The sequence below is a fragment of the Scylla paramamosain genome, chromosome 30 (genome assembly GCF_035594125.1).
Source record: "Scylla paramamosain isolate STU-SP2022 chromosome 30, ASM3559412v1, whole genome shotgun sequence".
Lineage (NCBI taxonomy): Eukaryota > Metazoa > Arthropoda > Malacostraca > Decapoda > Portunidae > Scylla > Scylla paramamosain.
In genome coordinates this window covers 11,456,615-11,467,960 of record NC_087180.1, presented here as the reverse complement: position 1 = coordinate 11,467,960, position 11,346 = coordinate 11,456,615, and the positions used below count along the sequence as shown (strand labels likewise).

The 11,346-nt window shown below is 38.9% G+C and overlaps 1 protein-coding gene across 7 annotated transcripts in view; it reads right to left on the bottom strand.

The window, feature by feature from the left end:
• Positions 1-223: 223 nt before the first annotated feature.
• Positions 224-11,346, bottom strand: part of LOC135115843 (tuberin-like) — a 27,845-nt gene continuing 16,722 nt past the window's right edge. For 6 of the 7 annotated variants that reach the window (XM_064032857.1, XM_064032850.1, XM_064032851.1 and 3 more), the window contains exons 17-34: positions 10,871-11,067; positions 10,210-10,284; positions 9,512-9,610; positions 9,056-9,165; positions 7,721-7,875; positions 7,309-7,400; positions 7,104-7,191; positions 6,648-6,875; positions 6,241-6,431; positions 5,641-5,860; positions 4,538-4,736; positions 3,614-3,704; positions 3,044-3,258; positions 2,390-2,624; positions 2,117-2,236; positions 1,818-1,958; positions 1,140-1,313; positions 224-967 (exon numbers count right to left, since the gene is read on the bottom strand). In XM_064032857.1, coding sequence (XP_063888927.1) covers positions 746-967; positions 1,140-1,313; positions 1,818-1,958; positions 2,117-2,236; positions 2,390-2,624; positions 3,044-3,258; positions 3,614-3,704; positions 4,538-4,736; positions 5,641-5,860; positions 6,241-6,431; positions 6,648-6,875; positions 7,104-7,191; positions 7,309-7,400; positions 7,721-7,875; positions 9,056-9,165; positions 9,512-9,610; positions 10,210-10,284; positions 10,871-11,067 — 2,852 coding nt within the window. In that variant the 3' untranslated portion in view covers positions 224-745. The remainder of the gene's footprint in view (positions 968-1,139; positions 1,314-1,817; positions 1,959-2,116; positions 2,237-2,389; positions 2,625-3,043; positions 3,259-3,613; positions 3,705-4,537; positions 4,737-5,640; positions 5,861-6,240; positions 6,432-6,647; positions 6,876-7,103; positions 7,192-7,308; positions 7,401-7,720; positions 7,876-9,055; positions 9,166-9,511; positions 9,611-10,209; positions 10,285-10,870; positions 11,068-11,346) is intronic. The other variant, XM_064032854.1, reaches the window with a different exon arrangement.

Genomic DNA, 11,346 nt, shown 5'->3' with positions numbered 1-11,346 from the left:
TCTATCCACTTGCATTTTATTTGTTTCACATAGGCAACATTCAACTTTATTTGCTAGTTAGTTTTCCAGTATATTAATCTATGGAGGAGAAATCTCAATCCCCCTCACACAGGCCTTATCTTTTATGACAGCCTGGGTAATAGACACTTACTGTACCTGATGTCCCAAGACTGGCTACATGATCATCATCAAGAAATGTAAGGGTGATCAAATAAGATACTACTATATGAAGTTTTCATGTATTAAGAACAGAATTTCACATGCATACACATGTACACTCACTCAGAACATGTACACACACACACACGCGCACGCGCGCACACGCACAAGCTTAGGAATTCCGAAAGTATGGGACAAAATGCCTGGAAACTGTGTGCACTGGTATTTTGTAGATAAGGTCCAACAAGTGATCTGCTGTCCACTACAACCATTTGGAAAATATCAAGGGTAAAAACAAACTGGAGGTTCCTAATTATCACTTGAAGTTCCACATCAAAATATGAGGTACAGAAAAATAAAATCACTTCAGCAAAAAATATACATTAACATATCATTGAGCAATGATAAAATACAAATTAAATAGATTATTCAAAACCTATATAATTGTATTCAAGTTGAGGAAATACTCAATCTTGAACAACATTAATTGAAAATAAAAATTGGGTAAGGACCCTTCACTACCAATAAATTCAAGAAAACCTACAGACTCGAGGCAACTTCCCCCACACAGTGCATCCCACAGTGTTCACGCCAGGAACTGCTGCCAGTAGCCAGAGCCTCCAGCCCGAGACTTCTCCCACTTGTCTGCATCTACCATGTCTGTGAAGTCCATCAGGTTAGGTGGTGTTCCTTCAGTGTCTGTCACCATCTGCTTGATTTTCCTGATCTTCCTCAGCCGCTCCAGCCAATTACTGGCATAAGGACTGTGAGGTGGCCGATTTAGTGACTCCCAGATTGTGGAAGCCAGCTGGGTTGGATCAGAGATAAATATCTAAGCATTCATAATCTTGATAAAACACTAATGCTTGTAATTCTTTAAAATTCAGTTCACAAATGCTAGAAAGTTGCAAGGCACAAGAAAAGCATTCCTCACCCTATTCTAACCACAGGCTAAAATCCAAGGTTCAATGAACACTTACATCAGCGTGAAGGGCAATCTGCCGCACCAGGATGGGTAGATTGGCATCAGAGACAAGTCGTGGGCTGCCACCACCACCAACAAAATCTGCCAGCTCAGGCCGACATAGCACCCCTACACTGTTGGTAGAGTGATCACCAGGCACCACCTCCACTGTTGTGTGGTTAAACTGGCCCTGGAGATAAGGAACAGATCATATGGTAATACAGATAAATTGCAATGATTCCCTTTGTTCTAAGAACATAGGTCTGAGGTGCTGGCATCCAAGGGATGAGCAAGTAAATAAAATATTGCCTTGTTACAAGAAGAGAGGGCTTCAATAATAATAACATATTTGTGACTAATGAAAGGTGATTTGGAAGTCCTCAACACAGTAAGACACAGGAAAGGAAGATATGATCAATAGAAGTAGAGACTATTGTTTCTATCATCCCAGTGGTGTTCTTCAGACTGGAGTGTGTGAGAAGAAATTGCAACATTTAAACAAAAACTCCACAACCAATTCAAGAATGCAATTAAAAACATAATAAAAACTCATACTCTGATTGGCTTGGCCTTCTTTCTTACAGAGTTCTATGAAAAAACACATGACTACTTTTCATGTAGAGTAAACTCCCAACTTTTACTTTATGATGATGATGATGATGATACAACAGTCAGTCATCAGTTTGTTACCTACCTTTATAGTGTTGATGCTGTAGGGTTGACCACTCTCATTATACACTATGGTGACATAGTTGTTGCCAATGTGTCTCTTCTTGCCATTACAGTTTGGATCCGACTCCTTAGTGGGCATCATGGTGGCTACATGAAACACAACCTGAAGATGCAGGAAATCAAATACTATACACAAACTTAACTGCAAACTGACATTACTTGAGATATAACTGTTCTCCAAGATGAGCTTCCAAGTCTTGTAGTAAGAAGCATTATTGCATATGCACTTAGCCACACAAACACACACACACACATACATACCTGCATGACATCATCGTGCCAGATGCAAACATGTTTCCCATCACTGCCCTTGGCATCAAGGCCACCCAAGAACACCTCATCCTCAGATACTGTACTCAGCTCCAGCACAGATCCCAGACCCTGGATGCACACCACAAACAGAGAATGATAATCCAGCTTAACATATATGTAAAACTTGCATCATGAAACCACTACAAAAATAAAACTGTGAAGTTAGGGGCAAGAAATGGAGAAATACTAACCCATGAATGTAGCCTGTCCCACTTTCCTCACCTGCAGGAAAAGCATGTATCTCAAAGATCCAAAGGAATTTCTGAGTATCTCCTGCTCTGTCTGTTGTCCCCGTCCCACATACAGCACTCCAATTTTGTGCGTCTCCTGTGGGCGGATAAGATCCAGTACCCGCATGGCTCGCTGCATCTCCGGTAGGTGGGTGGGCAGCAGCACTGGCTTCTCGATGTTGTTTCCACCAAGCCTGCCTAGGTAGTACAGCTGCAGGAACACAAAGCTGCAAGGAAAACCAACCCTAGTCAAGAGTTTCTATTATTATTATTTCTATTATTCATTTACATCATGACCAAATACTGTGACGTTCATTTAGAAAAGCAGATAAAAAAACTAGTCCTTGTCTTTCAACATTTCATTTTTTCTAACACTTTTAAAACACAACAACTGTTAAAAGCTGAGGAAGTTAGTAAAAAGAATGTTAGGCAAATATCTTTAAATGTAGCTAAATATTTACTAAAATATGTAAGGGAACATGAAATAATAACTGATGAAAAATAAATAAATAAATGAAATAGACTGGCAAGGCAATACAGAAGGTCATCTGATGAATTTCCTTAATAAAATGTACATTTCAAACAAGAGGTAAAACTGACAATAATTAAACACACAAAGGTACATGCCATACAGAGACTATTTTACCTGGGAGAGATACCAGGCTTGACATCCTTCATGGAGTTCTTCTTGGCAGCAGCAGCAGACTTGAGGTGCAGCTTCCTGGAGGCTGGATTCATGTCAGAGATGGTGTGCACCCTATCCCGGCGCAGAGGGCGAGGCGAACCGCTGTCCTCGCCCTCTGCAGTAGAACAGGCTTGGCCACCACCAGACGAGATGCTGCTGTTGCTGCCGCCACTTGGCTATCAGATAAAAATCAAGTTCAGATGCTTTATTTTGTGTGTGTTTTATATTTAACTTGAATGCAGCTATTATTTATTTATTTATTTTTATTTTACTTATCTCTTCTTTTATTGAATTATGAGTGTGGTGTGAATGAGTGTGAATATGAAAGCTGTGTGGCTTGTCTGGGTTATCCCCTTTTGTTGGTATATGTATGGTATGTATGTATGTTTTGGTATATGTATGCATGTAAATTACAGGAGAAAGGTGTCAGCAGCACCCTTTTAGGGTTGATCTCCCTCACCCCCCAAGCAAGCATAAGCTGTCTTCAGTGCCATGCTTTACACAAGTGTGGTGCCTTCTGTGGTGACCTACCATTTGAAGTGCTGAAGTGTGGCGCACTCTGGAGGAGGCAACTGGTGGAGGTGAGGTTGACCCAGTGTTGCCATCTACCACATTCTCAAACCTGCAACACCAAACACATTGACATTTCTTTGTAATATAAAAATGATTGAGTGGTGTGTGTGTGTGTGTGTGTGTGTGTGTGTGTGTGTGTGTGTGTGTGTGTGTGTGTGTGAGAGAGAGAGAGAGAGAGAGAGAGAGAGAGAGAGAGAGAGAGAGAGAGAGAGAGAGAGAGAGAGAGAGAGAGAGAGAGAGAGAGAGAGAGATGCTGGATTTTGAGAAAGAAAGGGAGATGAGAAGGAAAGGACACAACAAGGACAAGAATGAATTGAGCGTTTTCTGGTGCAGCCATTCCCAAAGGAATAACAGGCACCAAATAAAATTAAATAAATTAAGTATGCAAGGAAGCAATAAATGGAAAGGATAAGCAGACAGCTATAGCACCCTTAAAGGTGGTGCTATAGTACAGTGGTTCTCAAACTATGGGTCGCGACCCAAAGTTGGGTCGCGAGATCAATTTTGATGGGTCGCAGGGACACAGGAACATTATCATGCTTTCAGTGTTGAGGTGTATTTCAGTTACTTAATTGAATTATTCTTCTTTAACCACAAATTACTTTTGTTATGTATGTTCATCTTCCCCCCACCTCCCTCCTCCTATTTATTTTTTTCCAAAATAAAGTGTATATATCATTGTACATTTTCTTTCTCTTTACTCTGGGTCACGAAGGAATGAAATGTTCCAAATAGGGTCGCTCATGAAAAAGTTTGAGAACCACTGCTATAGCAGACTAAGTGCAGAGAGAGAGAGAGAGAGAAAATTAGGTCAAAGAGAGAATTTCAAAGAAACAAAGAGCATTAGATACAACGTTCACATTCCTCTCTAACTCCACTAACCTTGGGGACAGCTTGGCTCGGTTCAGTGCTGGTGGGGAAGGAGACATTTCTGGCATAGGAGAGGCAGGGCTGGGGGAGGCTGGAGGTCTGTCCTCACAGGATAGAGAGGACTCCTCACCACCCACCACCACACCCTCACTCATCTCTGGACTAGAGTGACACCGTTGGACTGGAACTCGAGGATCCTCCAAGTTCTCACCTGAGTGAATGAGTAAGTGCAGTTGCTGCTTAACACAATGTGATGTAAGTGCAGTTGCTGCTTAACACAATGTGATGAAGTTATTGAATATTGTAATTGAAAAGACAAAGCATGAACATGGAAGGATAAATGGATCCACAAAACTATATTACAGATCACTTCTTTTTATTAATATTTTGTTATTCTGCAGGCAACCTTTGGAATACAAAAACAAATACTTTCATTACATGAGCTATCTACATTAAATCCCACTCTGGAAAATATTAATACATCCAAATTTTTGGATTCACATATCCAGTGAAGATTAAACAGGTACCTTATTTCTCATACTCTCTTGTCTGACTACCATTACTTTGTGAAGCACTTCCATACACAAAACATTACTTTCAATTGTTCTCTGCTCATACATAAGGGCTGATATCAAAGGGAACAAAAGAAATCTATTCCAATGGAAAAACAAAAGGTAACAATCTTGATAAAAATTCAATAGAATACAACTGACTGGGCATGGTACTGGAAAGAGAAGAAGAAAAAATAAAAAAAATAGTTGGTGCTCTAATTCTGACAAACAATATGTAAACAAACCACACAGCTGATATGAGGGTGAACTAGTTAATTTAGAATATTCCCTTAATATTTCTACAGCAAATATTTCATATAGTTGAAACACATGGTAGAAAAGCAGCAAAGGCATTATTTTCTCTAAGCTAAATGTAATGAGTATCAAAATAATCTCACTTTCTTATAAAAACTCATTCATGAGGAAATATAATATCAATTTATGGGGCATCCTATAATAAAATATGACTGTGTTTGGTTACCTTACATTTCCTTCACATTTTAACAAGTATAACTTTACTTGTGTTTGAGAGGGAGAGAGACTGAGGGAGAGAAATTCCAGTACCTGAAGTGGTAGTTGCAGCGTTGATAATTGGAGAACTCTCCCGTGTGTCATCCCCAGCATCAATAGTGTTGATTTTGGGATCTGAGGAGTTATGGGAAAGAGCCCCACTGCTGTAACCACTCAAGTCCTTCTGTGAACCTGGATCAGAATCCTGCGTCTTGTCTGAACCTCCAGAGAAGGCACGTGGTCTGAGCTCTTCAAAATTCTGACTTAGAAGCTCCTGTTAAGAAAATGTAAAAATCTCATAAACCTAAGCCTTGAGTATGACAGCTTTAAGCAAAGGACATTTTCATCAAAATATACAAATGAGGACAGTTCAAAGTTAATGGCTATGTAAGAGGTCTTTTTTCTAACACATAATCTTTTCTCCTGCAACTGGTAGTTTTCTTTACCAAGACTAGACCCTCCCAATCATAAAAAATAGTTTACACAGGAAAAGAATGGTCATGATGATAATTAATTTTACAATTTGATGGCAACTGGTCTAAAAGGAAAGTAAGGGATATGATAATTATTCATAATAGGTTCAGGTTTATTGTTGTTGGTATATTGTTTATAATTTCTGACAGCTAGTCAAAATTTCAGCATGTCCATATTTACCTCATTTTTCTGGTCCTCCATAGGAAAGCCACTGATTTTCCGCCGAGAATAAGCAGAGCCAGAGCTGCCTTGACTGGGGCTGGAGGATGTTGGGGAGAACAAGGAACTGAGGTCAAAGAGAGGCAGCTCATCCATCCCAAGTGGCAGCAACTGTTGCTCATTTTGGATCCTCATCATCCAAGACATGTTGCCTGCAAAGGATGGAACATGTAAAAATGTGTGTGCATGTGTGTGTGTGTGTGTGTGTGTGTGTGTGTGTGTGTGTGTGTGTGTGTGTGTGTGTGTGTGTGTGTGTGTGTGTGTGTGTGTGCTGACAGTAGTAGTAGTAGTCTATCTTCCCATACAACTGCGACACATGAATATAAAAACAGCACAAGACAGGTACAGTTCACCTAAAAGGAACTAACCAGTAGGTTGCCTGACATGTATTTCTGCCCATCCCATACACCAACAAGCACACAGCCGTGGCCGCCGCTCCTCTTCAGCAGCAGCAGCAGCAGCAATAGCAGCAGCACAGGCTGAGGCAGTAGCAGAGGCGGCACCAGTAACAGCACCTGAGGCCACCCGGGGTTCACTGGGAGGCTCTCTGGGTGTAGCTTCACCAAACCCTCCACTGGACCATGAAGGTGCAGGGTCTGTCAACACCATGTACTTTGTGTCATTACCAGGGAGAAACCACTATAACAATGGACAGTGCTATAAAAAACACATTTATAAAAAATAAGAAACCTTCACACAAGTCCACATGTAAATTTGAATGCCGATAAAAAAAGATAGTTACTGTTCCTGTGAAATACATACAAATAGAAACTAGTGATCCCTCAAAAGCTGGAGAAAGATTTGTGCTTCTAAAGAAGTCTCACCTTGATCGAGTGGAGCAATGCCGTCCCCAAGATCTCGGATAATACTCCTCATGTGCAAGTCATCTTTGCTTTGTGGCTTGTACTTTGCCTGAAACATGGCAAATAATGTGTGCTCACTTGATGCTCTCAATAAGTCAAGATTTGGAAGCTACATAACAAAGTGCATTCATTCAGTAAGTGTCAGCACAGGCACCCTCACTCTCACCTCATGGGAGATGGTGCGGTGCAGCTCTGAGCGGTGGCGGCGGCGGCTGGCTGTGTTGGGGTTTGGGGTGCTGGACTCGGGGGGTGCTGCATCTGTGTATGGAACACTGCAATGACTCACTTCACACCAAAATATTAGATTTTCTTACCAAACTTTAAACTTGTACATTTTGTAATTAAGTAAAATTAATCTTCAATCTTATTCTTAAAATGTAAGCACAAAAGTCTTTGCATGTGTTTTAAGGTAAAAAAAAACATAACGAATAAAGAAACTATTAACTGAAGATTTAACTATCAAAACAAGTCTACTTTATTAAATTCAAAACCCAATACCTCACATCACCCACTTCCAACACAAGTGCATTCAGTTGAAATAAATAACATCAAAAACCTGCATCATAGTATGTGCTCACTGTTTTCTTTCCGGCAAAGCTGTATGCACTTGTCACACAAGCCATTCCTCATGGGTCGCTGGCCACAGCCTGAGGTTGTCACTGTGATGATCTTGTTGCCCAGAATCCATGTCTGTTCCTGTCCACCTTCAATCAACATCTTGGCCACGGAGCTCCTGAGAGTCAATACTTTCATTATCAAATGCTTTCATTATCAAATAGTCTGCAAAAGAGCTACTTCGCAACCTTTCAATTTATATAATACTATTTTGAGATGGACTAATACTGGTGTACAATTTGAAAAGAGATGTTGATTATCCCCTCTCTCCCATACATAGGTTCAGGTTTATTGTTGTTGGTATATTGTTTATAATTTCTGACAGCTAGTCAAAATTTCAGCATGTCCATATTTATTGGCAGCAGTCAACTCTTCCTTGTTTTAGGTGTCAGTAAAAACTGCACTTTGCATACAATCTTTACTGGTAGGCATGTAGAGCAGTTGTATAAAGGTGTTTTGACTTCTAACAATCATAGCAAAATGATTATTAATCACAGAGAGCTAAATCAGGTTTAATTTTGAAGCTTTGTAATTGTCTTCTATCACAGTTTAGCCAAAAAAGATAAATCAATAAAGTAAAAGTTCCAAAATGCAAAAAGATATCTGCCAACAAGCAAAAATCTCACACTTCAAAAATTCTGCCCCAAAAATATTCAAGTTAGTGTATTTTTGTTTCCACCATCATGTAGCTGGATAAATTTCTACAAACATTTTTCAACAAACAATGGGTATTAGGAGTGGAAACATCACCACTTTCTTGAAGAAACACAAGCAAATCTGACCCTTATGAAAGCAACTATGAGACTGACAATCTTTGTTTACCCACAATCAGGCACAAAGCTACATGCATATATAGACAGACAACAACAACCAATCTGTTAGATGCTCAACTCATCATCCAAAATCTGGTGACTTGCATTATACATATTTTTTAAATATTTCTTATTTTTAATATTATTATCTTTTTTTTCTTTTTTATTATTTATCTTTTTAATGACATTTTTTTTTTTTTTTTATGTAGGAAGGATACTGGCCAAGGGCAACAAAAATTTCATCATACTGGCATTTGTTCTAGAATACTTCCATGACAAATGAAGACACTACTGGAATGTAAGTGGGTCAATAACTCCACATACAGTTGAAAATTATATGAAAGAATGCACTTTATAATACACAATTTAAAACTATCTGAAAATATCAACAATGGAACAGCATACTGCACCGGGTCTAACTCTCTGTACACTGATGAATCCTGCTTTTCACTTCTCCATTTATACACAACTAGCCTTTTCACTCACCTTTTAGGCAGCGGTGCACAAGAGGCATAGGTGTAGCGGGCCATCAGGTCAACAATGGTCTCCAGCAGATCATTATGAAACTGAATCATCTCATCTCCCTTCCCCTGAGCCTGGATGAAACAAAGGGCTGGATGGAGTGTCTTTAACAGGAAGGAACGTCATATAGTAAGCAATACATCATTGACAAGTTAGTTGGACCATTCATACTGTGAGTAACTACATCTAACAAGCAGTGAACATGCACACTCCAAATGTCTTACAACCCTCGTTCCTTTAAGCATTCATAAAATTACCCAGCATGCACTGACATAATCCCTGTGCTGCTGAATGACTGTCTTCCAAAACCTCCGTACTTATTCAGTGTAAGCAGACAGATGTATTGAAAACAAAACAAACATCCGAGCAGTGCATGAAGGAACTCTAGCAATAGTATATAAGAAATAACATATTCCATACAGCACACAGGGATGGCTGAGGCTCATTCTTTAGCTCTTCTAGGCGCTTGTGGGAGAATGACTGAGAGCGAGTCATTCTCGTTCTTGCATTGAGCAAAGCCTGAAAATTGTTTGAATAATGATTCAGGAGCAGATACTTAGCATAACTAATGCAAAAAAATAAAAATTCTGACACCTGGCACATGCTGCTATGCAGTGACTAGCCTACTATCTTCTAACAACATAACAAAGGAAAATGGACAGGGATGACAATAAGGACAAAAGATAATGTTGCAATCACAAAAATAACTTGCACAATCGAACAACATAAGTTGAACAGAGCTGAAATATACTGAATATAACCAAATATCCACAATATATCTCCAATTACTCAAAGGCATTAATATATTGATCATAAAACACTACTCTAAGAATGCTATTGGTGATAAGTTACAAAAACTGAAAATTGCATATAGATAAACAAGCAAAACAAATAAATAAATAAATGTAAACAAATAAAACATAGCAGGTATGTATTCATAAAATGCTTCCTAACAAGCACAATTGTATAAAATGCCAAAAATAAAGAATAAAGTTGCTTGTAATGGATATTTGTACTTGAGGCAATGACTGACAAGCCTTGCTAAGCCTGGCAGCAGCACCACTCAGGCCACACAAGGCTGAATCCCACTACACAATTCACCAAAACAAGGCTCTCACCTGCTCACCGGTGCTGGCACTGGCACTCCGCCGGCGGGTGTTGGCATCCTCGTTGGACAGAATTATGCTCAGGTTCTGCATTGGATAGCTCAATATTAAAAGCTGCTCATAACATTATTCGAGAAAAAATACATATATAGATGTACTACAAAAATGTGCTGAAAATTATTGCTGACCATTCAGCCAACTCCTTTTGAATCTTATAAACCAAACCTTCACTGGATCAGCTCTACATGTCTTGCAGCCTAAGTTAATTCATATGACTACCATAAAATTTAAAACTAAATGTGGCACAGGCATTCATACACAGTATATTCATGTGAAGTAAGGGACTTCATGAACCATTTCTCTACAACTGCCTACTAACCTACTGCACATCAAATTACCTGGGACATTATTTTCACTATTGATATCAACATGACTAAACTTTACTTGATAAAATGTAAAATTTCAGCTTAAGTGATTACAAAATAACAACTAACTTTTCTTCCTGATTTTGGAAAAAGGGATGATGAATATTTAGTTATCTTTCCAGCAGATATTACAAAACAAACTTTGGAAATGCTTTTACCAAAAACCAAATATTTCAATGTCAACCTAGGAAAAAAATCTTAAATGTATTCATATAATGAAATATAATGCACGATGTGAAGCACTCTACCTTTGTAATGAACTGGACGAATGCACGCCTGAAAGGGAGGCGACACTTAAGGAACCACATGGCAATCACGTGGTAGGCCAGCGATACAATGTAGTGGTTGAACTTGAAGGGATTAGTGTAGGGGATAGCAATAGCAAAGATGGACATGTATTGCTCAGACACAAAACTTGCATAAACTTTAGGCAGATGGAGGAAAGCTGGGAAAAAAGAAAAAAATCCATATAAGTGTGATGGTCAAGAAAATAACTATGGATAATTTAACATTGCTACCCATTTATACCTAGAGCTGAAGAAACAAAAAATTTTCCTTTGCTATCAAAACTCTTCACCATCTTTTAGATATATGAGATACCTAGAATGCCAAAAATAATGCTTTTTTTCATGAAATTTCATGATACCATAAACAAAAATAGTGTTATATGATAGAGAAAGTTCTCCTGAACATGATGGTATTAATAGATTTTAGATATGGCAGA